General features: G+C 38.6%; 2 protein-coding genes across 3 annotated transcripts; one reads left to right on the forward strand and one right to left on the reverse strand.

The window, feature by feature from the left end:
* Positions 1-110: 110 nt before the first annotated feature.
* PSTK (phosphoseryl-tRNA kinase) lies at positions 111-9,032 on the reverse strand. The gene is made up of 6 exons (XM_045568314.1): positions 8,640-9,032; positions 5,335-5,626; positions 4,893-5,091; positions 2,377-2,452; positions 1,760-1,853; positions 111-327 (listed from the first exon to the last, which is right to left on the reverse strand). The coding sequence occupies exons 1-6, from the start codon at positions 8,853-8,855 to the stop codon at positions 128-130; spliced, it is 1,077 nt and encodes a 358-aa protein (XP_045424270.1). The 5' UTR covers positions 8,856-9,032; the 3' UTR covers positions 111-127.
* On the forward strand, positions 8,708-26,948 carry LOC123649968 (ATPase PAAT-like). 2 transcript variants are annotated; one of them, XM_045568307.1, is made up of 7 exons: positions 8,708-9,303; positions 14,603-14,849; positions 15,585-15,788; positions 16,772-16,844; positions 19,828-20,034; positions 22,098-22,552; positions 25,706-26,948. In XM_045568307.1, the coding sequence occupies exons 2-7, from the start codon at positions 14,680-14,682 to the stop codon at positions 25,938-25,940; spliced, it is 1,344 nt and encodes a 447-aa protein (XP_045424263.1). In that variant the 5' UTR covers positions 8,708-9,303; positions 14,603-14,679; the 3' UTR covers positions 25,941-26,948. The 2 variants fall into 2 exon arrangements, with proteins under 2 accessions (XP_045424263.1, XP_045424262.1); XM_045568306.1 differs by lacking the exon at positions 8,708-9,303 and adding an exon at positions 13,496-14,216.
* The last annotated feature ends 199 nt before the right edge of the window (positions 26,949-27,147 follow it).

Here is a 27,147-nt window from a genome sequence, read left to right on the forward strand (position 1 = left end):
TTTTTCTTTTTTAAAAAAGAATGGTCTTTGCAATGTACATTACTGGCCTAGAAAACATAGTAATACAAATTTAACTAGTTTGTAAAAGCTTACCAAAATCAGACATTTGATTGGAAATTCAGATATTTTAATGCTGCTTTGAAAAATATTTCTGTACAATATTATCTTTCTCATGATGAAAAAAAGAAATGACATCTGGTATGTCAATAGTTTGTTGAAAGCACAGATATTTTTTGTTTCCTTGTCTTAGGTCTTCCAAAAACTCTGTTTTCAGCTTATTAAGTTCTTCTGCTAGAAGCTTCAAGTTGTAAGGAAGTACTTGTTCATCTAAAATAAAAAGATATTCTCAGATTATTTGTATAAATTAAAGCAATCTGGGCTGTCTAATGACATCAGGAAATTGATTACTTTAGACAAACCAGTCGGATTCTGTAAATAATCACAACTGAGTTGGTACAATACAAACAGAAGGTCACAGTGTGATACACAAAAATCATCTGAAACAAAAGAATTTAAGTAACTTTGCTATGAAATGTATGATCAGAAAAGACAAACCTGAAAGGGATTTTTTTGTGGACAAGAAGAGCCAAGATAGCTGGACTTACTATCTTATTGAACTAATAAGTAGAAAGGCAAAAAAAACAAATAGAAAATGACAACTTAGGGTTTTTTTCCATAATCAACATTAGTACCAATTTAATTTTGAAACTGATAAATCATATCTAGGATAACAGTCCAATATAACTTTCTACAATGATGGAAAAGTTCTGTATCTGCTCTATTCAATACAGTAGCAGTAGCCAAATGTGGGTAGTCCTAGTAAAAAATTGAATTTTTGTTTTTTGTTAGCTTTACTAAGATATAATTCACATACCATATAATTTACCCCTTTAAACTGTACAATATGAAGGTTTTTAGTATATTCACAGATAGGTGCAACCATCACCACAGTTAAGACATTTTCACCATCTTAAAAGCAAATCCCTATCCTTGAGCCATCACCCTCCTTCCATACCGCCCCTCTCCGCACCGTCAATCCCTGAGCAACCCCTGGTCTACTTTCTGTCTCAAGATTTCTCTGTTCTGGACATTTCAAATGATTGGAATCATATAATATGTGGTCTTTTGTAACTGACTTCTTTCACTCTGCATCATGTTTTCAAGGTTATTCCATGTTGTATAGCATGTATCAGTACCTCATTCCTTTTTATGCCTGAATGACAATATTCCATTGTATGGATATGCCAAATTTTATTTATCTATTTATAGGCATTTGGGTTGTTTTCATCTTTTGGCTATTACAAATAATGCTGCTATAAACATTTGTGCACAAGTTTTTGTGTGAACATGTTTTCATCTCTCTTGGGCATACACCTAGGAATGGAATTGCTGGGTTAAAACAAATCCTCCCCTCACTCTTCACTGCCTCATCCTACTTCATGTTTCTTCAGAGCACTGGCACATATTCATACAACCAGTCTTCTGTCTCTCTTCTCTCTAGAACATTCGGCTCCCTGCTGATTGCCCAGCATCTAGAATAAGGTCTAGTACACAGTAAAACTCAGTAGAAATTTATTAGATAGATGACTACTCAGTTCCATGGGTGGAATTTTTAGTTATATTTCACCAATTTGCATATTGAAACATGACGTAAACTTTTATGACTGAAAACAAACTACCTGAGTGTCAGGGGGAACAACAGTAGCAAGAGAAAGTCACCATCACACCAGCTAAACAGCACATCACTGACACAACATACCTTTTGCTTCCTTCATCGTCTGAGACACAATTCTTCGGAGTGTCTGATCAACTTTATGAAGAATGTTAGTTGAACATATAATTCTGTCTGTTTCCTATGTAATACAGACATTGTTATTGGAACAATTATACAGTTGTATAAAAGAAATGGCTAAAGTGTAGGCGATGTATATTTGAAGGGACTAATAAGTGGCTTTTTTTGTTTGTTACTCTTCCCTAGGAGAGAGTCCAAATGAATTACATCCCACTGTAAACTGGCTTGCACCTAGGCAGTGATACGCTAGTGAATGTCTAATAACTGGCCCTCCAGAGAAAAACAAACCTCAAACCTATCGGTAGTGCGTAAACATTCCCATTCTTGCACATTTTAAGCTACCAACATAATGTCTACAGGCTCCGACATTTCTGAAAGTTTGGCTGGCTCTGGCCAGCCAGCACCAGCTGCCAGCAGTGCACACTGCAACCAGCGTCAGCAGCTGAATGCTGGCGAGGCGCCTGTCAGTGACACAGCACCTTTCATGCTTTGCTCACCTTTTATTAATATGTTCAGCCCAAAAAGATCTTCCTATGAAAAGCTGTTCCTTCTCATTTATACTAAATCTGTATTGGGAGACTTACCTTTTGTTTCACATTGTCCTCAACATATTTTACTGGATTTTCCAAAGCAATATGCAATAAATCAGTCACCTCCAGGCTATAGAGAAAGTGGGATAAAATATATAATATATCAAACATCTGCTTTTTAAGAACTTTCATTTATGAACCCTAAATTGAATTCTAGAGGAATAAAACTGCTATAATCCAAGATCCTTAACAAAAGGAAAACGACTAAATGGTACAGAAGCTACCTTCTACATGCAAAATCCAATGTAGTAGCTCAAAACAAATTATGAGCCAAAACCCCCTCATTTAAAAAATATTAATTTCTGAAGATTAGTATCAATAAGCTTTGAAAAGTCATTCTCTCCTCGCCTATTAGGTGCTGCACTGTAGGCTACCAGAATTCTATTTTATTCCCTAAAGAAAGATGCTCAGTCTTTTCTTTCTGGTTTCTGCTTATCCAAGAAGGATATGGATTAGCAAAGTTTCTCACTGACCAAGGGTCCACGGAGGTTTGAGGTAGAATTCATTCATTCATTTAACAAATATTTACTGAGCATCTTCTTATACAAAAAATACTGTACAACTACATATGTGAAACCATGAGCTAAGCTGCCTTCTCCAAGCCTGATAATGTAATAGAGACAGATATATTAATTAAATAAGCAAAAAATAATTTCAGACAGTGGCAAGTGGGCAAGTGTGTGAAGACAAACAAAGGGATGATAACAAGAGTGACTGGGTAGCCCAGCTAACCTTCTTCACTGCAGTTAGGATGGTGAATGAAGGCCGTCAAGCATAAACGTGGGAAGGGCAGAGGGGGGTGGCAGTACACAGGCTCTGAGGCAAGAATAAGCTGCTTGTGTTCATGCAACAGAGAAGGCCAGTTTGGGTGAAAAGAAGCAAGGATGGTGAGTGGTAGGCTATGAAGTTGAAGAGTTAATCGGTTAGAACACATGTGTTATGGTAAAGAGTCTGAATTTTACTCAGAGTACAGGAGGTAGCACCGAAAACTTTTAAGTCAGTGAGCTCATCAAGTTAAATCTCAACCTTAAGATGATCCTTCTCACATTGAAAAGAGCCCAGGTTCTGAAGTGAGTGAGACTGCACTGGGTCCAAATCTTGGCTCTGCACTAACTACCTGTGTATACTTACTTACTGCATTACTTACTTACCTGGGCCTCAGTTATCCCATCTATAAAATGGGGATATAGTTTTTACCCTTAAAGGGTTGTTGTGAGAATTGAATGAGACCATACACAGAAAGTATTCAGAACATGCCCAGTACATAGTATGTGCTCAATAGCTGTTGCTATTATTATTTCATAGAATCCTGGGAAAGGCACATTTATCAGATCATCTTTCAACTTCCAATATACCACACTGCACAGAACCCCTTTACAGTTACACTGTGAATATTTTGTATATGAGCACAGGTGACGAGGTTCTTAAGTTCTGAGACAAAACTGGCAGATTATAGCAAGGGCTGGCAGTGACGCCAGAGAAGCCCACACTCTCTTGGCTTCTAGCAAGGACTGGGTCTCATGGGTCTCAAGGCAATGATGATAACCTTATGCTGCTCTCATGGGATATCTCAGTGCCTCAACCAGCTGTCTACTTCCAAAGGAAACAATTTTAAGTATTCCAGGAAAAGTAGCAATCAACTAGTTATGTGCCTGCTCCAAATTTCAGGATACTATAACAAGTTAAAATTAGAAACTGCTCCAGTAGCTTATTTCATAAACTGTCTAAACAACAGTCAACTGATTCCAATTTTGTTTCTTTGGGTTTTTTTTAAATAGTGTGTTAATGTTATAAAATGCATGGAAACCGTATCCTGGGAACTAAACATTGTGTGGAATGAGTTTAAAAACAGCCTTTTAAAATTGCTGATCCTTCACAGACAATAGGCAAGAACCAAGGAAACATGGGCAATATACCTCTAGAACTGTGCTGCCCAATAGAATAGCCACTAGCCATGTAAAGCTATTTAAGTTTAAATTAATTAAAATTAAACTGAATTAAAAATTCATCAGTTGTACTAGCTACTTTTAAGTGCTCAACAGTCGAATGTGGCCAGTGGCTACCTTATCAGACAGTGCAAATACAAAATATCTCCATCATCGGTAAAATTTCTACACAAGCAGTGTTAACTAAGGTGAGCTCTATGGCAAATTAGGACCCAGTAGCAGTTCCACTCTTTCACAGATTTCTTTCTATGAGAAAACTACCAGGCAACCTATTTAGATTGAGCTATTTTAGCAATAGCATCACAGATGTGTTCTACTCTGAGTTCCCTGCTCCAACTTCTGGGAGGCAGTATAATCCTAACAGTTAAGAGAAGCCATTACAAGCTCGGTGATTCTGGACAAGCTAAACTTTACCATTTCAGTTTCTTCTTCCACACAAAGGGAGAAATAACAATATCTCTTCAAGGCCTGTGTGAGGATTAAGCAAGCCAACACAGGTAAGGCATTTAGCACAGTGCCTGGCACAGGGAAGAACCTAGGGAAAGATGGCTCTCATTAGAATACCTGGCCTCGGAAGTACACGCTGGACTCTGAATTGTGAGGCTGTTGTGTTCCCAAGCATTTTTCTCAGGGTTGGGCTTTTCTATCTTTCTTCCCATCAGGTGGATAGTCTCAGCAGGTAGTGCCCGTGGTCTCTGGCCATTCCTCTGTAAACAGGTCTCAAGAGGACAATCTAAAAAGAGCTGGCAAAAGCCTAACGAATCTGAAAATAGTTTAAAACCATAAAATTATTGGTGAACTATATTTCTAAAATATTAAATATATATTAGACAAATTATGCCAACTACAACAGGAAAAACTCCATTTGCAATAGTGAACATCTAGCTTTTAAACTTAGGTAAATCCACCTAAACCTCCTAATCCAATTAAATCCTCACTAAAGACGGCAGTGATTTTGACATGTGAATGTATGTTTCTGTGTGTAAGAAAAAAATGTTTTAATTACATTTCCGAGCCAGTTGGTAGACTTCATATCTCATACTTTGATAATAAAAGTTGTCATCTAAAATCAAAAGCAATGGTCTAGAAACAGCGGTTTTCATTAAGAGGTAGCAAGACTGGGCCTCAAACACTGCAGAAAATATCAGATCTTGATCCTTTAAGCAGGTGATGAAATCTTTCCACATGGCTTCAGTCCTGTTGGGTGGGGCAGACATCTGACACCCGCTAACAACAGCCATCACGAAGTATTCCAGGTACTTCAACAGTTCCTGTCGAAGCAATTTCCACTGAGATGGCTACAAAAGACCAAAGAATTGCAATTTATATTAGGCCAATGGGGTGGTCATCTGGCCTCATTGCCAACCGGTCCCATATGAAAATTTAAGCTCACAACACTGAACCACTTGTAGTTCTCTAACACAGCAGTCCCCAACCCTCCAGATTTTGGACCAGCACCAGTCCGTGGCCTATTAGGAACCTGGCCACACAGCAGGAGGTGAGTGCCTACAAGCACACGGAAGCTTCATCTGTGTTTAAAGCTACTCCCTATCACTCACATCACTGCCTGAGCTCTGCCTCCTGTCAGATCAGCAGCAGCATTAGATTCTCATAGGAGTGTGAACCCTACTGTAAACTGTGCACGCCAGGGATCTAGGCTGCATGCTCCCTATGAGAATCTAATGCCTGATGATCTGAGGTGGTGCTGAGGTGGTGATGCTAGCACTGGGGAGCAGCTGCAAATACAGATTATCATTATCAGAGAGGTTTGTATAAGTATTTCATTACATATTACAATGTAATAATAATAGAAATAAAGCACACAATAAATATAATGCGCTTGATTCATCCTGAAACCATGCCCGCCACCGCAGTCCCTGGAAAAATTGTCTTCCATGAAACTGGTCCCTGGTGCCAAAAAGGTAGGGGACCACTGCTCTAACACATCTGGTTTCTCATGCCTCAATGCCTTCATATATACCATTCCTTCTGCCTGGAAAACTTCTACTTAATGATACTGGTACTATATTAAGCCTTTTCAGACTCACCCATGCAGAAGGCAGCTAGGCCCCTACCTTGCCTATCATGACACCCCATTCTTGTAAATATTATGTCTCCACTCTAGCGGGGCTTACACTGTTTAGGCATTTGTTTGCACCTATTTCCCTGCTAGATCACTAGCCCACTGAATACTCAGCATCCAGCAGAGGGTCTGGCATCTAACATATTCCAGAAATGTATATTAAATGGATGAATGACTGAATGAGCGAATAAGGGAAAGAATTTATTTACTATCCAGGAGAAAGGTGCAGCCAAAATTAATATCCTTAGAAATAAAATAGTCTGGCTGCAGGTTTGCCTTTGAAATTAGAAAGCTCATGGACAGCAAGAAAATCAGTTGAGGCCGGGCGCAGTGGCTCTTGCCTGTAATCCTAGCACTCTGGGATGCCAAGGCGGGAGGATCGCTCAAGGTCAGGAGTTCGAGACCAGCCTGAGTAAGACTGAGACCCCGTCTCTACTAAAAATAGAAAGAAATTAGCTGGACAACTAAAAATATATACAGAAAAAATTAGCCAGGCATGGTGACACATGCCTGTAGTCCCAGCTACTCGGGGGGCTGAGGCAGAAGTATTGCTTGAGCCAGGGAGTTTGAGGTTGCTGTGAGCTAGGCTGATGCCAGGGCACTCTAGCCTGGGCAATACAGTAAGACTCTGTCTCAAAAAAAAAAAAAAGGAGGAAAAGGAAAAAGAAAATCAGTTGAAAGGTCCCTGGGCAAGATGAAAAGAACCCAGGCTAACCACTAGGTTGGTATGGGATGAGGAAAGATAGAGGAAGCAGATTGAGGGGGAGAAAATAAGTAGTTTGAGAATATAAGTACTCTTGTGTTGGTCAAGGGCTGTGGAGAGCACTGACATAGTTAAGAAGTCAAGGCTGGAGGGTAAACAGGAGGACAGGAGATAGAGGTCCTTCTCCTGCTTGTCCATGCTTTAGCACTCCACAGAGATTATACACACACAACAAATGTGTACCAGCTAAACTCACTAAACAAGAAACATGTATCACTTCCTAAAAGGTGAGATTTTCTACTCATGGTGACCAGATGAGTTCCAGGGCCTTTGTCTATAGAGGAAGAGTGGACTAAGTATATGCGAGGGAAAAGCCAGGAAATACAAACAATCTCTATCAACAACTTTTAGCTTTCTCCTAAGTGGTGAAAATACTATCATCCAAGTAAATCCTGTGCTACCCTGATATTGTATTTACCTCACAATTAACGAAGAATAAGGAAGTAGAAAAACTTTGCTGGAGAGGCCCAGAATTTTTCCATGCACCAAATGTAGTGTATTTCTGCATATATACTTAGAAAGTGGAGTCACATCATATTTGCATTTGATTATGTAAATTCATTTACATTCAAAAACTGAACAACAAAAATCTAAAAATTTTGGAATATTCCAAAGGGTATTTGCTCTGGAGTAAGCATTAGAGGCATAAATCACCTCTTCCCCCAGTGGTCTCAGCTTCCATGTGCTTCTCTGAGAAGATGCATCTCACTGTGTTGAGTGTGAGTTGATGGCTTTAGTATGTAACGGGGAACAGACAAGTTGGTCCCTAAATACAAGTCCATTACTTCCCCTGGTGGTCAACTAAGAAATAGGCATCTTTTTCAATGCCGGCAGAGGCAGATTTCCCCTGAAATGAATGAAGATTAAGCTTCAGAGGCCAGACCCTTCATTAGTTCAGACTCACTCTATCGTCCTGTGAGGGACCCTCACAATTTTGTTATCTTCTTAAAGAGAGTTCCTCAAACTGTATAAACTTCAAGCCCCACAACCTGGATGTGCCCATGCCTAGATGTTAAACTGGCTATGTTGGAATTCTTAGAGATTCTTTCCCTGTCCTAAGGAGAAACTTCCCTAGGGATTTTTCAAGAGTTAATTTGACTATAGGGGATTTCCACTTGCAAGCTCACTTAAGAACCTAACCTTTTCTTAAGACTCCACTGTATAGAATACACAATACATATATGCACCAAACATACATACAAACCTCTACAATGCATCATTCTAAAACGGTTGCTTTGTAACTGTTTTATGATATATGTCTACAGCTAACTCATGCACTCGTTGCAATAACTATGTTAACCCCGCTGCACTTTTCTCATACTCCTGTCTGTCCTCCTGTCAAGGCGTCTTCTCCCACACCAGGCACTGCCAAGTACACAACAGGCGCGCAAAGCAAATAACCAACTTGATACCCGCCCGCGCGAACGCGCAGCCGCTACCCCTCCGCCCCACCCTCCGCACTGACCGGCGGCCGCGCGCCCGCCTCGTCGAGAAACGTCTCGGGGATGACGTCATCATAAGCGACGACGCCAACAGCCCAGCCCTTCTCCTGCCGCAGCCGCTGGCCGAGGGCGCGCGCGAAGGTCGACTTTCCTGCTGCGGGCAGGCCGCAGAGGACGCAGAGCGCTAGCTTGCGCGGCCCCTCGCTGCGGGTTCCTCTGGCGCCGTCGGCGGTCTTCATGCCGCCCAGGGAAACCGCAGGAGGCTGGGAACGCTGTGTCTCACTCCGTCCGTCAGCCGCGCACGCGCAGTGCCTCCCACGCGCAGTGCCTCCCACCGCCCTGCTGCGCCACCTGGTGCCGCAGTGGGGAATAGGCGGGGGCTTCCAGTCCACAGTGGATGCGTGGTCCCCGCTGTTTCCGAGGTTGCCCGGGTGGTCACCTGAGCCACTGGGGCCGAGCGTCGGTGAGGCCAGACCTCGAGGCTGGGGAGACCACGGCTGTGTGTTTCCTATCCCCAGGACGTTCCTGAAGGGGTCACGAGTTATGATTTATCTTCAAATACAATCATCCCGCTAGAAACTTGCAAGCCATTGGGATTTGCGCCTACGTTTTGCTGCTATGAGGTCTTCCGGCCCAGGAAAATCCCAGAAGAGACTTTAAACGTTTTCCTCCAGCAGTCTTTATAAGGTAAATTACTGAAAATCAAAGAAAACAGGCGAAGTTCACAGTCCAACGACCGTGCTCCGCTGCCCTTCCTGAACGGTGCGGTGGTGACAAAGTAAATATTAGTTATTGCGCTCTAATGCCACCAGTTGGCAGCAAGTGTGAGGAAATAAGGGCAAGAAAGGAACATCCTTAGACCTCAGTCCCAATGTATGCACGCAGAGAATAACAGGTATTTCACTGTTTAAAAAAAAAAAACTAAGCTGGGGCGAAGTACAAAACAAAATTTTTGCGTGGGAATGTGGTGTAGAAAAATTGAATTCAGATTCTGGTTTTCCCCGTATTTTAGGGGATGATTACTTCTTACTCATAAGGAGTGTGTTAAAATGTGCTGAACACGTGAATATAGAATCAATGTATATACTGCGTCGAAATACAACCAATAACCTGCTGTTAAACCTGATATAATTTGTGATTAAAACGCACATAATACATAATCTTTCTTTTGAATTGAAAGTGAAAGTGAAGTTAATTTACTCTTCATTTCATGACATTGGTCATGGTATTGTTATTGGTCCAGGACACGGTCCCTCTCCTTAATTTACCATTCTCTTTTATCCTCTATCCACCACATCCATGCCCGTTTAACTCCTGCAGGCAACCTTATTTTTTTTTTCTTTTTAACATTGCTATTTTTGTTTTGTCTGTTTTTTAATAGACTTTATTTTTTAGGGCAGTTTTAGTTTTCGGTTCACAGCAAAACTGAGCAGAAAGTACAGAGTTCTCATACACCCCCTCTCCTCCACACTCACAGCCTGCCCCACTATCAGCGTTCCTCACCAGAGTGATACATTTGTTATAACTGATCAACCTACATTGACACATCATTATCACCCAAAAGCCATAGTTTACATTGGGGTTCACTCTTGATGTTGCACATTCTATAGGTTTGGGCAATGTAAAATGACATGTATCCACTCATACGGAACAGTTTCTCAGCCCTAAAAATCCTCTGTGCTCCACCTATTCATCCTCCCTATCCTCTAACCCCTGGCACCATTAATCTTTTTATTTTCTCCATAGTTTTGCCTTCTCCAGAATGTCATATAGTTAGAATCATACAGTCTTTTTAGATTTGCTTTTTTCACTTGATAATGTATACATTTAAGTTTCCTCCATGTTTTCTCATGGCTTGATAGTTCTTTTTAGCGCTGAGTAATATTCGAATGTCTGGATGTACCACAGTTTATTTTTCCAACTCATCTTGGTTGTTTCCAAGGTTTGGTGATTAAACATCTAGGTGCAGGTTTTTGTGTAGAGATAAATTTTCAACTTATTTGGGTAAATAAGTTGGAGAGTGATTGCTGGATCATATGGTAAGAGTTTAGTTTGGTAGTAAATGCCAAACTGTCTTCCAAACTGGCTGTACCATTTTGCATTCCCACTAGCAATGAATGAGACTTCCTATTGCTCCACATTCTCCCAACATTTGGTGTTGTCAATGTTTTGGGTTCTCACTATTCTAGTAAATGTGTAGTGGTATCTCCTTGTTCTTTTAATTTGCAATTCCTTAATACATACGATGGTGAGCATCTTTTCATATGCTTATTTGCTGTCTGCCATCCATATGTCATCTTTGGTGTAGTGCCTGTTCAAATCGTTTTGCACATTTTTTTTTTTTGAGGCAGGGTCTCACTATGTTGCCCAGGCTGGTCTCAAACTCTTGGGCTCACGTGATCCTCCTGCCTCAGCCTCGCAAGTAGCTGAGATTACAGGAGCACACAACTCACCCAGGTTCTTTTGCCCATTTTTAAATTGGGTTGTTTGTTTCCTTAGTTGAGTTGTAAGTGTTCTTGGTATATTTTGGATAACAGTCCTTTAGCAGAGCCAAAGTTTTTAATTTTAATGAAGTCCAGCTTATCAATTACTTCTTTCATGGATTATGCCTTTGGTGTTATAGCTAAAGAGTCATCACCAAGCCCAGTCTTCTTGATTTTCTCTTATGTTTTCCCCTATGAATTTTATAGTTTTGTTTTATATTTTGTTCTATGATTCATTTTGAGTTAATTCTTGTGAAGGATATATAAAAAGCCCGTGTCTGGATTTTTTTTTTTTTTGCATGTGGGTGTACAGTTGTTCCAGCACCAAAGATCAGTTGACTATATTTATGTGGGTCTATTTCTGAGTTCCCTATGCTCTTCATTGATCTATTTCTGTTGCTGATGCCTATTATCTTGATTACTGTAGTTTTATAGTAAGTTTTGAGGTCGGGTATGTCAGTTCTTCAACTTTGTTCTTCTCCATCAATATTCTGTTGGGTATTCTAGATCTTTTGCCTCTCTATTTAAACTTCAAAATCAGTTTGTTGATATCCACATAACAACTTGCTGGGATTGACTGGGATTGTGTTGAATCTATAGAGCAAGCTGGGAAGAAATGACATCTTGACATGTAACATCTTGATAATAAGTATTACTATCCATGAACATGGAATATCTCCTTTTATTTCTTTTTTGATATCTTTCATCACAGTTTTGTAGTTTTCCTCATATACATCTTGTGCATATTTTGTTAATTTTATCCCTAACAAAAAGAAGTTTTAAGTATTTCACTTTGTGGGGTGCTCATGTAATGATACTGTGTTTCTAATTTCAAATTCTATTTGTTCAATGCTGGTATTAGAAAAACAATTCATTTTTGTACACTGATTTTGTATGCTACAACCTGGCAACTGTGGGACCTGTGACCAGAAAGAGAGGAAAGGGAGGAGAGGAGGTAAAACCCAAGTGGTTCTAGCTGAGAGGGAAGTTAAGTTCCACTAACCACCTTGCTGGGAAGTATACTTCTGGGTAAAAGGCAGGTAGGTCATATACAGTAAGAACTTAGTTTATGTAAAATTAAGATAGTTAAAACATCTAAGCTGTGGTATTATTAAAGGAATATGCTCAAGAAAATTAATATTCTAGGTCACTTTTTTCTAAAATGTACTTTTCAAATATGTGTTGGTTCATATTCTTTTTTTTTTTTTGAGACAGAGTCTCGCTTTGTTGCCCTGGCTAGAGTGAGTGCCATGGCATCAGCCTAGCTCACAGCAACCTCAAACTCCTGGGCTTAAGTGGTTCATATTCTTAAAACAGATTTGACCATGAAGCATGAGCAAAGGTAGAGAAAACTGGGTGGTAGGCAGGGACTCTTAAAGAGAATATTGAATTCATTCGTATTGATAAACTGTAATAAACTGCTTAAAATAGATGAGCTAAAAAATTGCATAGTTTATCCTACTGATCTTGGTGGGACGTTTCCAACATATATTTTATAATTTATTTCAAGAGGAAAATAAAGCCAAAAAATCATTTGCAATTCATGACAAGAGCAATTTATCATATTAAAGTTGAGGTCATTACTTGAAGGTTAATGTCAGATGATTAAAAACAAAAATGAGGTCAGCTCTGAACCATAACTACCCAGGCTTTGAAAAGAAGTGTAAGATTGAATTTATTGGTTTTCTCTTTTTCTGCTCCTCTCTGTCAACTAACCCTCACCAAACTATCAATTCCATATAGCAGACCTGTATTCAATACCTCCACCAGGCAAAAAATAATTCCTAATCTCAGCAAGCTTACAGAGAGTAGGGAACACAAATATGTAAACTGGCAAAGTCTGAGAACAGAACAGAATTATAGAATTGTAACACCTAAAAAAGTGTAAATGTAGCACAGAGGAATTCTGATTGCTCATGATTCCACTTTAAGGCAGTCAAAATCCAGTTTTCACTATTGATCTTGTTCATGAAATTGCAGATTAGTGTTTCTAAAGAAGAGCCTATTTTTCTTTGGACTGTCCACATATGTTAACATGGATCAAAGTTAATTTATGACTACAGGAAGTAGGACATACAGAACAAATAATGATGAAGACAACTTGAGTCTGGAGTGTTAAAAAGATCTGTGGAAACTAGGGACTTTACAATTAGGGACTTTAATCTTTTTGTATTCTGTACATAGTAGACCATTGGTAGGGTTTCTCTCTTTCAAACTAGGTGAATTCACTTACCATATAATCAGTCATCATTTTTCCCACCCTGACACAGGTAAACAGAATGCACATCGCTCTGTTCTCATTTTTAGCTAGAGGGTACATGTCCTACTATATAAACTCAAATGAAAACGTAAGCAAAAAGAAAATTAAACAGTAATTCGCATTGAATCATGAAAGTTTAATATTCACAAAGAATATTAAAAGTTCTGAGACAAAATTATAGTGAGCAAAAACGTTACCTTCTAAAGACTATACCACCTTAAACACAACTTTGACATTCCCTTTTCCATAATCTAATTTCCTTTTTTCTTTCAAAAGATGTTAAAATAATCCTCACAAACCTCTACAGGAAGAGGATGGGGGCGAGGACACCATCTACGCTCCCATCCCGTAGGCCATCTGGCAAGTCCATCTCCCACTTTTCTGCATTCAAACCTTACAGATCCTGGAAGTCCGGGTTCAGAGTCTGCTTCAACAGACACCCGAGGTCCCGTTTCCGCTCGCTCTCCCAGTGCCAGGAGTGCTGAGCTCACCGTGCAGTCCCTGCCTTTGGCCTCAGATCTTTCTCGACCTTTAGATTTCTGTTGCCGAGGGCGTCCAAGCCTGGCTACACGGGTTCCTGCGGCCCGAGGGGGCAGGTGGGCCCCGTCTCGGCCGCGCCACTGGGCTAGTCCGGCGGGACCTAACGGCGCCTGGCAGAGGCCCCATACGGCCCACTGACGCCACTGGTTGAACCTCCAACCCCACCGTCCACCTCAGCTCCCCTCTGACGTGAGAATGTGTGGGGCGGGGCGAAAGTGGATCAAGACTGAAAATAACCCGAATCGACAGCCCATCCGCCGCGCTCGCCGCTCCAAATGCCACACACTCCATGGACAGACCCCGGCGTCCACTCAAAGGTAACGAGGTCGGGAGTCGGTCCTGCAGTCGCGTGAAGCGACGAGACCACGCCTACCTAACTACAAACGCTCCTCATTGGACCAACGCTCCCCGCTAACGGTCGTCTGCGCTGCCTGCTAGTTCCGTAGGGCCAACGTCGAAAAACCATCTTGGTGCGCGCGCCCAGGGCATCGCGCCTGCGCATACTCTCTAGCGGTAGACTGAGGGGCTGACAGTGCGCATGCTCCACCCTTGCTCTCTGCCCCAGTGATTTTGAACGAGGTTACTGAAGCCAGATGGCTTGCGCATGCGTGCCTGCGATAGCCGCTTCTGTCCCTACAAAAGCCAGAAGCGGCGGGTGTTTGCTGCGGGGTTGCCGGAAGTCGCTCTGCTTCCTCTCCTGCAGGCTGCACTGGCGGAAACTCAAGCCCTGGAAAAGAGGTTCCGGGGCTGGGCTGGGCTGGCCTGGCTGGAGGCGGCAGAATGGAGACTGGGACTGAGGACCCGGGACTGAGACGCCGCCCGACGCTGGCCTCTTCCTGGGATGCCGCACGCGGGGCCCCGACCCAGAGTCTCCTCCTCACCCAGGCTGGTCTCGACTTCGACACCCGCGACTTCGACCGCGAAGAGCTGCTGGCGCCGCCTGCTTCGGGGTGCGTCGGGTTGGGGTTACTGCGCCGAGTGACAGGCACCCTCCTGGGGGAGGCGGGGACTCCGACGGGAGAGCGTCTGTGCCCCGGGTCCGGGAGCAGAACTGGTGTCTGCTCTGTGCGGGGAAGCGGCGGCGGCTGCCAGGTGGAGTCGATGTCCGGGGTGGGCGGGAGGCAGAGAGAGGCGGGTGCGGGTCCGGCCGGGAAGTGGCCGCTGCTCTGGGAGCGCAGCAGAGCGGGAGAAGGTGACCTGGACTCTCGGAATTTCATAAACATGCCCTTACGTCAGGCACGATGGCTCTTCAGGTCTGTCAAAATCAATCCACCCGTTTACCCCGGAGTAAATAAGCCTCCTGTCGACCCAAACTGGCTTTTCGAAAAGCCCAACTGTACAGGAGCGCCGTCAACTTAAGTTTGGAAAAGATACACTTTTGTCTTTTATTGTATTCTGTTCCCCACTCCTATGCACACAATAGCTGTCCAGTAAATGTATGTAATCATCTGAGAATCAGTCACAGGGCTTGAGAAGAATGTGACTGAGGGAAAACCATAGAGGGGCAAGCCGGGAAGTCTGAAGCCTCCCTTTCTTTATGAATTCAATATTGAGCATTTGTGGGTGCTTGGACCCCAAGGGCAAGTGGAAGTGAGTTAGAAGAAATACCCGTGGCCTAATAAGTGGGTTTTGAGTGGCGTTCAGAGAAGTATACTGTGTAATGTTTTTACCAATTTTCTTCTCAGGCAGGATCTGGTGATTTTGAAGAGAAGCCTGAACAGCCAAGATGAAAGCCCGTGCTTCCTCTACCTGAGGTGTGACCCTCACGGAGGTGAAGAGATCGTTTCTGTTGGCATTCTCAGTTCTGCAAGAAATATGGAAGTATACTTAGGAGAGGAGTACTGTGGAACCAGTAGGGGCAAGAATGTTGGTACTGTCCTGGATGACAGGTTCGTGACTTGTACAAGTCAAAGTGTTCTTCTGAACCGGTGTTTTTATTTTCCCACAGCCTTTGTGGTGTTTACTGATTATCTGACATGGATGCCATATGTTAGTGGAGAAAAGGTAGAAACAAAATAAAAGAAAAAGCTTTTTCTTTTTTTTTTTGAAATTCAAAGGAGGCGTAGAAGTTTAAACCATTGATCTTATGTATAGGCAGTCTAGATTAACCTAGTTTGTTTTGTTTTGTTTTTTTGAGACAGAGCCTTGCTCTATCACCCCAGGTACAGTGCAGTAGCTGGATCATAGTTCAGTGCAGCCTCAAACTCTTGGGCTCAAGCTATCCTCCTACCTTGGCCTCCCAAAGTGCTGGATTAGGATGCTGGGCCGCTAGTTATTTTTATAAATATGGAAATTTAGAACTAATAAGAGTGGAGGCGAATTGATAGAAGATCAGAGCTAGTTAGTGGAAGAGTTTTATTAGAATTAAATTTTGATAAGTGTTTCTTGACGTTCTCATTTAACTCACAGGGGTCTGTTTTCCACAAGTTAATCTGGAACTTTGAACACATTTTCTTCTTGGAAGCCCATTATAAATGGTGCAGGAATCTTAAATCTGTTACATCAGCCTGTTTATTAACCTGTAATGCAACTTACAATTTGTAATTTTTTTTAAAGCTTCTACCCCAGTCTATCTTTAACCCAAAATATGAATCCTGCGTGTTGGAAATAATTACTATATTTATTGAGTTTTAAAATATTCTCTGTGATACATGATTGTATATATGTTGTCTAATTTAATTGTGTCACATAGCTAGTAAGTGGGAGATGTAATCATACAGGCAGTGCAATTCAGTAAGGAGTTCCTACTCTTTATGTCTCACCAGGAAAACTGAATCTCAGGATTTAAGTATTATCCTCAAAACATTTATTTTCAATGCAAGTATTAAAAGTGATGCTGTTGAAAATTTAAAAAAACCTTTTTTATTTTTAGTGAACATGAAAACATTATTTTGTACAAAAAATATCTAAAATTGGAGGCCTCTACACATGCTTGTCAAATAAAGGTAAGTCAGCAGTAAATTTTAAATAATTTGACAGCTAAGTTGTTTTTGTACTATATATACTTATTTTTTGTTGGTTTGGTAATATAATTAGTTGAACTTGGTTTCTAGTTTTAGTTGAGAAACAGTAAGCATGCAAAAAAAAAATTACTTTTCTAAAAACAATCAACCCTTTTTAATATTGAAATCTTTTAAAATTTGACCATTTATTAGCTATGGAAAATGTTTTGTTAACACAGCAGGGCTGTATTTTGAAACCTTGGGAAACTGAGATAGAAAACATTTTTTTCATCTTTATATAAAACTGGTACCAAAAAAATCACAATCAGTTTTGACCTTATTTGTCAATCAAGAATGGAATTAGAAAAGTTTCAGGCAAGGGAACCAAAAAGTTAAAGGGATGGGAGTGATGTCTTCAATATGAAAAATACTGTTAAGATGAATGTTAATGATGTCATCAGCATCTAGGGATAGGGTACTGAGTTGAGAATCTTAAGTCCTGAGTGTTAATTCAGTCCCATGGCTAACTAATGGACTAGCCTTGGGTAGGTTTCTTCATCTGATTAGATCTACCTCATGGGTAAAAAGTAGGGGGCTTCAGAAAATTAATTCTTGGGCTCTTTTTATCTCTCAAATTCTGTACTCACTATCATTACTGATAGAAGAATATGAGACTTATATTTACAATAAGAAAAAATAAGTCAATTTCATAGCAGGCAGATAGCAAACTCATAGAACTTACTATTCTTAGATGTTGTTTTGGGTAGTATACGAGTATATTAAGTTTCTAAACCCATTTAAATAAAGTGATTCATTTTCATTCATTCAAAAAATATTTGGGTGCTCCTTAATGCCAGATACTGTAGTGGGCACACAGGTCCATATGTTACACAAAGACATAGGCTTGTATTGACCTATGTCTTTGTGTGACATATGGATTTGTGTGTCTCTGCAAGTGTTTTTCATAACTGTTCTCTGGAAACATGGGAGTGTAAAGCATTGTTTCGTTCAGGGAAACTCTAGGGTATGTGTGAAAGTTTGTTCTGGGGCAATAGTTTATGAAAGTTAAAAAGAAATTGTTACTGATACAAATTTTTGAGCACTTAATAAGTGGTAGGATCTGGAAAACTTAACACATAATCCTCACAAAAACCACGTGAAGTCGTTATTTTATCCTCTTTCATTTTATTTGTCACTCAAACCACATGAAGTCATTGTTATTTTATCCTCTCTCATTTTATTCCTCACTCAGGTTTAGCCCAGGATCACACAGGTTTTAAGTGCCAGTTATAATTTAAACCCAGATTTGTCTGATTCTAAAGCCTGTTCCCTTTCCATCTTGCTAATCTTTTGTTTGTACCACACATGAAATGCCTCTTGGTTCAGAATATGGACAGAACTGGGTGCAGTGGCTCATGCCTGTAATTCTAGCTACTCGGGAGACTGAGCCAGGAGGATCTCTTGAGGTCAGGAGTTCAAGACCAGTTAGGGCAATATAGCAAGACCCTGTCTCTAAAAAAAACTTTTATTATTTTTTTTAAATTAGCTAGGCAGCTGGGACTACAGTAGCTGGCACACCTGTGGTCCCAGCTGCTCCAGAGGCTGAGGTGGGAGGATTAGTTGAGCCCTGGAGTTCGAGACTGCAGTGAGCTGTGATCACTTCACTGCACTCCAGCCTGGGTGACAGCAAGAGCCCATCTCTAAAAAAAAAAATTTAAAAAAAAGAAATATGGACGGCATAAAACATTGGAAAAACTACTGAGATAGAAGCCAGGAGACCGAGGTTCCGAGCCTGACCTTTCGTAATTAAGTATTCTTTGACAAGGTAGAAAATCACCCTTAAAATTATCTTTTTTATGTGTAATCCAGCACGCTATTGTAGATCATCTCAACATTCTCTAACAGTTGTAAATTCTAAGACAAAACAGTATTTAGTATTTCAGTAAACACTTAGAATGGTCTTCTGGACACCCCTCTATTATGTTAAATAATATTATGGCAAGCTGTGGTATGTTAAGTTCTCAAATTAGTATACAGTAGTCTCTCCATATCCGCAATTTCACTTTCCATGGTTTCCGTTACCCGCAGTGGACTGCGGTCTAAAAATATTAAATGGAAAATTCCAGAAATAAACAATTTGTGAGTTTTAAATTGTACTCTGAGTAGCGTGATGAAATCTCATGTCATCCTGCTCCATCCATCCTGCCAGGGACATGAATTGTCCCTTTGTCTAGCATATTCATGGTATATATGCTACTGCCTGTTAGTTACTTAATAGCCATATGTAACATCAGAAGGTCAGTAGCATCCTAATGCCAAGTCACAATGCTTATGTCATTCACCTCATTTCATCTCATTAGGTAGGCATTTTATCATCTCATGTCATCACAAGAAGAAGGGTGAGTACAATACAGTAAGATATTTCAAGAGAGAAAAACTATGTTCACGTAACTTTTATTAAAGTATGTTATTATCATTGTTCTGTTTTATTATTGTTGTTAATCTCTTACTGTGCCTAGTTTGTAAGTTAAACTTTATTGTAGGCATGTATATATAGGAAAAAACATAGTATATGTAGTACATATAGGATTCAGTACTATCGGCAGTTTCAGGCATCTACTGGGGGTCTTGGAAGATACTCCTAACAGATAAAAGGGGACTACTGTAGTTTATTTTTAATTCCTTTAAGGAATTAAGTAAATTAAGTAAATTAATTAAATAAAACTTTATTTAATTCGCCATTTGTTATTTTACATGTAACATAGTTTCTGAAAGTACTTTTATTTAAATAGTTCATCTGAGCCTCAGTATATTGGAATTTTTTCTGACTATGATTATTCTAGAGAAAAATTTAAAATACGTTTGAAGGTAACTTTTAGATTCTTGAATACTTCACTCTTGTTTAGGTAATACCAAGAAGTGACCTTAAATGATGATTGTTTTTAATATCATGATTATTTTCTGTAACTCTTTTGTTTTATAATAGTTGCTATCCTTTGGTGAAAAGCAGTGTGTATTCATCAGTAAAGTTGTGGTACACATGAGATCGGTTTTGGCAAATTCGTCAAAAAGCTCTCCTGCTCTAGGATCAAGGATAGATCTTGACAAGGTCCAAAGCATAATGGAGTCCATGGGATCAAAGTTATCACCTGGAGCTCAGCAACTGATGAATATGGTTAGATTCCAGCAGCAGGTAAGTAGAAATGGATTTCTTTCCAGATATCATTAAAAATTTCAAAATGGTGGCTTTTTATAAGGAAATGTAGTGACTTAAATTTTTTTTTGAATTTTTATTAATTTAACTGTTACCTTCATTTGGTTTTGTAAAAGTCACATTTTTACAGATTTACCCTCTAACAAAACTGTAAGGCTGGTGACAGGCACCCCTCCCCTCCCTAATGAAAAAAGAAGCAGCCCCTCTTATTCCTCAATACCTTCCCTAAAACTGAAACAAAGAAATTCCTCACTCTTCTTCTCGGGTCTCTCTCTCTCTTCCAGGACCCGAGAATCTCGCCCAGGCTCCTCTCTCTTGGGACCCGTTACCCTCACCCAGGAGCGCCCCAATAAAGCCTCTTTACTTATCCCTTTCAACTCTGCTCGTCTTTCTTTCTCTGGCACCAGCCAATCCAAAAAACCTTACATTTGGTGCCGAAACTCAGGAGGGTACTTTAACTTTCAGCTGCGCCGCCCCCTCCTGTAGACTCCAATCCAAAAAACTGTTTAGATTTGTCTATTTTCTATAATATAATTTTTGGAAATACATAGAAATAAGTGAGTTTTTCCATTATGACTGGGTAAAGTTTTTTTGACCTTATGGAAAGTTGTCTAATGTTAACATTTTGTAAATATGATTATAATCCATCTTGTTCCAGGAATATTCAAATATTCAGGTTTATTTAAAAGTTGAATTTGAAGATAAATTGACAACAGTTTAACATTTCTCTATAAAGAGCATTTTTCCAAAGTGTAGTTCAATAAAAGAAGTTAAATAGGAACATGACATTACAGTCTTCCCCCACCTTTTCTGGCCCTCATTATTTCCCTTTCCTTCTTTATTTTTCCCTGAATTATTTATCACCATCTCTATCCTATGATATATTTTCTTTCTTCCTTCCTATGTAGTCTGTCTCTTCCTACTCTGCTATCATGTAGGCTCCATGAAGTAACGGACTTTAATTTATTTTGTTCACTGCTGTATTTCCAGTGCCTGAAACAGTACCTAGCATAGAGTAGATTCCTGGTACATATTTGTTAAATAAATGAATGTTGGCCTGGCTTAATCTAGCAGTACTTTTCTAGAACATCTGGATGAATATATGAACTGAATTTCTTCAGCTAACCTTGAGTGTTACTTTTTTCAGTCTCTCTCTCACTAGCTGTTGAATAGCAGTAAGTGTGGGATGATATCCCCTGATAAGAATCTACAGTAGACTTCTGTGTTTTGAATTTAGAATAGAGCTGTAATGCTTAAGAGTTAATTAGGTTAGAGGTATTTTGCTTTTCTCTAGTGGAAAAATTGAAGAACATAGAAGGGAAATACTGTAACCTTCTCTTCAAGGTAAGCCAGAATCTTCCCTGGAAATAATACTACATAAGCAGTTGAGTCTATAAAACATAACTCTTATTATCCTAGAAATTCTTACAGCAAACACAGCCAAGTGGTAGCACATTTTAGTCACTAAAAATGTCACAATTGTACCCATAGAACATACAGCTTTAAATAGTGTACCTATCTGTATAGCTTCCATGAAAAACTCATTGCAAAAGATATTACTGTGTAAAAATGAGCAGCTTACCATAATGTTGAAAATTGGGAATAATATAATTGAATTATAAGAAAATTATCAATTCTGTGACTCAACTGAGAGTACTACATTTTATTACCATGAATTAAAGAGGCCTTTTAGTGAAAACATTAAAATATGTCAATGTAATTTTACTATGCATGCTACTATTTAATATTTTCTTTAGGAAAGCTACAGTGAAATGATTTAAAGCTTTGACTGTGGAGTTAAGTTAGCCTAGATTTGTGTCCCAGTTCTGCCACTTACTAGCTGTGTTACTTTGGTCAGGTCATCATTAGCCTTGGTCTCCTTCACTTAATACTGGGTACTGGGATATGAATAGTAGCCTACTTCATAAGGATGTTTTGAGTATCAAATAAAAGGATGCACAGTGCCTGGCTCATAGTAATTACCTCAAAATTTAGCTGTCAGTATTATTTATATTAATGTTTTACTTATTTACTTTCTTTAGAATTGCATTCCCATTGGAGAGCAGCTTCAGTCGGTTTTGGGAAATCCTGGATACAAGCATGTGATTGGACTACAATCATCATCTACTTTAGGAGCCTTAGACAAGTCATCCTCCACACCTTTTCCTTTTAGAACTGGATTGATGTCTGGAAACGTGACTGAAAACTTAAAAGCTTACATCGACAAAAGTACACAACCACCTGGTCAAGGGAATACTACAAACCTTAGCAACTGTCAAATTATGCCACAAAATCATTCCCTTCTTGAAAATGATCTTAAAAATGCAGTATCTTCTTTCTTACCAAAGAAAACAATTGACAACTCAAATATACCTAATTCTGAGTTGCTGCCTTTTCTCCAGAATTTGTGTAGTCAAGTTAATCATCTCCGTGTGGGACACAAGGCTGAGTGGCAGGAAAACATCACAAAGCCCAGTGAAGGCATTCTTGGTGTTGGGTAAGTGTTATTTTAAGACAAATGTAGTTTAAATCTGGTAGTTGGGACAATCAGATGAAGGGAAACAGATTTGTCTCAATGAATACTCCCTGAAAATCTGTTTCTAGAGAAAATTTTAGGAGCTTTTTTTTTTTTTTACATTTTACTATTAATACACTTACAGGGAATAACTGCAGAGCAGAATGGATTGCTTTGAAATTAAGTGCCTGCAGCTGGAGGTGTTGCACACTTAGGCATTTTGTGGAAGGGCTATAAGTATTAGCTAAGTGTTGGAGTAGGAAGTGATTTACATGAATGGAGAGGAACTGTGGGAATCATAATCTTTACATTGTTTTTATTTATGTTTATGCTATTTTCTGCCTAGGAATGTTAAATATGCCATTGTAAAAGTTTTTATTTGTAGATTGTTTGGTCTAGGCTAATTTCTGAATAATAATAAACTATATTAGGATGATAATTATTTGTATTATGCAAGCTCTTAGCCCTGATCTCTTCATCCTTTATTTTGGCAACACATATTTGATTAAGAGGTAGCTAGGTATTTATTATGTTTCTAATTCTTTACATAGGTATAGTCTGTCAAAATTGTGTTCTCTACTGGAATTCAGGACTCTGATCATAGTTTTGGCTTACCCATTTTGCCATACTGTATAATCTTCCTAAGTTAGGGTTTTCATCTGAAAATGAGGTAGCTGGATTATTTTGTAACTAAACACCACGAACAACCAACAGGATCGAATTGACATTTATTGAAGGCTGTAACAACAATAGCAGAATATACATTTTTTCAAGTGTACATGGAAAATTCACGTATAGATTATATCTTGGGTCATAAAGCAAATCTAACCAAATTTAAAAGGATTGAAATCATACAAAGTATATTCTCCAACTAGAAATCAGTAACAGAAAGACAAGAAGAAAATTCCCAGACACATGGAAATGAAACAACACACATAAATCTATGGTTCAAGAAGAAATTTCAACAGAAATTAAAAATAATACATGGAAATGAATGAAAATACAATAGATCAAAATTTGTGGGATGCAGCTAAAGAAATGTTGATAAGAATATTCATAGCACTAAATGATTACATTAGAAAAGAGGCAAGTTCTCAAATCAATAGCACAAAATTACAACACCTCAACCAAGATGAAATAGATAATCTGAATAGACTTATAACCATTAAAGAAATTGAATCCATAATTTAAAATCCAAGCAAAATGAACCTAAAGCAAGGAGAAAGAAGGAAATGATAAAGAGCACAAATCAGTTTACTCGAAAACAGGAAAATAATAAATCAAGGAAGCAAAAAGCTGGTTCTTTGAAAATTTTATTAAGTTGGTAAACTTCTAGCAAGGCTGGCAAAGATAAAAAGAGGGAAGAGACAAATCAACAGTATCAGCAATGTAGCAGGATATCACAACAGATCCTAAGGCCATTAAAAAGATACAATAATAAGGGAATATGACAAACAACTTTATGCTCATAAATTTGATAACTTAGAAGAAATGGATTAATTCCTCAATAATGGAATAGTCCTGTAACTATTAAAAGTACTTTGTCATTGAAAAGCTCATGAAAAAGATATGCTGGCCCAGATGTTTCCACTGGAGAATTCTACTGTGCTGAGTAACAGTATAATCTCAAGAGGTCACATACTATATGATCTCATTTAGATAACATTCCCTAAATAACAAAGTTATAGAGATGGAGAACATATATTGGTTGCCAGGTGTTAGGGAAGGAGGGGATTGCAGAAGTGAATGTGACAATAAAGGGGTAGCAGGAAGGAGATTTTGTAATTAAGGAATAGTTCTGCCTCTTGCTTGTAGTGTTTAAATAAATATGTATACATGTGATAGAACTATACACACATTGTACTAATATCAGTTTCCTGGTTTGGGTATTATATAGTTAGATAAGATGTAACCATTGGGACAGTTGGGTGAAGGATACCGAGGAACTCTCATAACTTTGCAACCCTGCAAATCCATAATTTCAAAATAAACAGTTTTTAAAAAACCGTCCTTGATATATTCTAGAGTAGTGATTCTCAACTTTTTTGGTCTTATACTCTTAAAAATAATTGAAGAATCCAAAAATCTTTATATAGGCTATATAAAAATATTTGTTTAAAAATAACAATACTAAACACACTATGTATTAATATAATCATAAATAACAAGCTTTATGAAAATCAACCAAATTTTCTTTTAAGAAGTTTAATGAGAATGGTGTTTTAAATTTATGGAAATCTGTGTGGTTTAGCTTTTGGCTGCATTGTCATATATGTTGCATTATGGCATGTATAATCAGTGTAGCTAGTTAGAGCATACTAGCAATACTGAGAACAAACGGGGTTAATCTCTGAAAAAGCATATATTTATACACTAAACCTATTACCTTAAGAAATTTTAGGAAAGAATACACAACTAAAAATTTTATTAGTCATCAGAGCAATGACATTACACATTTTGTAGCCCTGGAAAATGCCAGTGTATAATCATGAGAGTATGAGGATGAAAAAGTCAAATATTAATAACATCTTAGAAAAAAATTGACCTCATTGAATCCCTGAAAAAGTCATGGAGACCACAGGGTTTTGTGGCCCACACTCTGAGATTCACTCTACTAATGTTGAGTATGAATGTTAGGAACTGATGTGCTTTTTATTTATTATTAATTTGCCTATTCTAGTTAAATTCATAAGTGTTACATTCATATTAGCTTAGAATACCTTCCAGTACTTTAGTAAAGTTGTTTGTATGAAGAAAGAAAAAACTGTTTAAATTGTAGGGTTACTTGGCGGGAAGTACTTGGAAAATATACATGTTGGCTTTTTAAAAATTAGGCAAGAATAGTTTTGATTGGAGCTCAGTGTCAAAAAGACCCTTTCTAAAGGATTGTTCTTGAAGGATTCATCTTCACTTTTATAGTCTCATTTCAGTTGTGTGCTTAATAAAAAGAATTCCAGAATGTGTTGGGCATTTAGGACTGTGGTCACCTGTGGTATACTTGGAAGCTGGAAATACATTGTAAGCAGACAGCATAGTTATGGAGAGAAATTTCAGCCATGTATGTTGGCTGCTTGTTGTATAGATTGGCTGTTTTTGTTATATTAGGGAAAATTGATTTTTTAAATTGCTTTTTAGAATGGAAGAACAACCTGTTTGCTCCTACCTGGAAAAGAATCTGTCTAAACATATGGAACTGCTGGAAAAGAAACTTACAGAGTACATTGATCAGCGAATATGTAAACTCCAGGAGCACATAGATGATAAGATTGCTTTGTTAATGGACTTGCTGCAAAATCGCAACTCCCCGCCCACTGGGATACCTCTAAGACATTGTGACTCTGGAGAAAGACTTTCAAATGGAGAGAGATAAGTTCTCAACATATACAATGTACTGCAGATATTTATTGCATATTTATTACAAAGCCAAAACCCAAAAATGTTTCTGAAAAGCAAGGATTTAATGTCCTTTGAAGGATCATAATCTTACTTAACATAAAGTGACCTCAGTGTTCATTTTTACTACATTTGTTCTTGTAAATCTAGTACTGTACACTAAGAGTTAGCATGATATAGTCATAAGTTATTTTTGCTAGCAAGATTTTTCACTCTCACAGAAATTTATGCATGCTTGTATTGCTCAAGTGTTTAAAACGTTTAAGAATTTCTAATTCAGTTCATTAGTTTGTATTGTATATTGTATGTGTGTTTAAAGTGACTTATTTAGTAAAAGTTGAAAGATTTATACGATCTGAAGAGAAACCAGAGTATGAAGTGACTTATTTATACAAAGACCTTATTATATAGTTTTAGGAATATGAAAAATAACGCTTAGAGTATTTGATTTTTTTTCTTTTTCTAATTGTCTTAGGAAATTGGGTACTTAAGACTTGGAACCTTTAATTCAGATCACTAATTTACATTTTGTATTGTTTATCTGAGATAATGAGTAAGATGCGATCGATATTTGGCATGTGTAAAATTAGTTCACATGGGCTGTTTATATTATTTGTTTTATAACAGCATACCTGTAAATAGGAAAGTAAACAATCAGAACCGGCCTATTCCTTGTTAGGATTAGTACTTTGGATTTGGTGTTTCATGTAAAACAGGAGCAGTCGTCTCATTGGACCTCAGTAACCCCAGAGAGTATAAGGAAGTCTCTCTTTCTGAACAACTGATACATGTTTTTCTTCTCCAGAGTCCTTTTCTGGCGTGTTTACCATATGAAATGCTGAGGCTCTGCATGGAAGGATTAAGGCATATGAACCCAGAAATTGAGGTTCTCTCTAGCAGACTTAATTTTCAGATCTTATAACTACTGTATATTTGTTGAAGAGTGATATATTTGCATATAAAAATAAATGCATCCACTCTGGAAGATACTTGTCTTAATAGAACTATTTTATTTTCAATTAATCTTTGCTTAACGTATTTTATTTTTAAGAAAAGGGTTATCATACACATTTAATGTTTTTGGCAAGTTTGTTCTTTAAAAGGAGGGCTAATTTATATACTGGTGTCCAGCATATGGCATTTTACAGCTAGGCATCAGTTAGTCTAGAGCCCACTTAGCAAGT

Source organism: Lemur catta, chromosome 14 (genome assembly GCF_020740605.2).
Source record: "Lemur catta isolate mLemCat1 chromosome 14, mLemCat1.pri, whole genome shotgun sequence".
Lineage (NCBI taxonomy): Eukaryota > Metazoa > Chordata > Mammalia > Primates > Lemuridae > Lemur > Lemur catta.

Coding starts and splice junctions, on each gene's coding strand:
- PSTK (XM_045568314.1), bottom strand. CDS start 8,855: ATGAAGACCGCCGACGGCGCCAGAGGAACCCGCAGCGAGGGGCCGCGC. Junction 2,453..4,892: donor GCGTGTACTTCCGAGGCCAG/GTATTCTAATGA, acceptor CTTTCTCTATAG/CCTGGAGGTGACTGATTTAT. Junction 1,854..2,376: donor AGGACAATGTGAAACAAAAG/GTAAGTCTCCCA, acceptor TGTATTACATAG/GAAACAGACAGAATTATATG.
- LOC123649968 (XM_045568306.1), top strand. CDS start 14,189: ATGGACAGACCCCGGCGTCCACTCAAAG. Junction 14,850..15,584: donor CTGGCGCCGCCTGCTTCGGG/GTGCGTCGGGTT, acceptor TTTTCTTCTCAG/GCAGGATCTGGTGATTTTGA. Junction 15,789..16,771: donor GGTACTGTCCTGGATGACAG/GTTCGTGACTTG, acceptor TTTTATTTTTAG/TGAACATGAAAACATTATTT.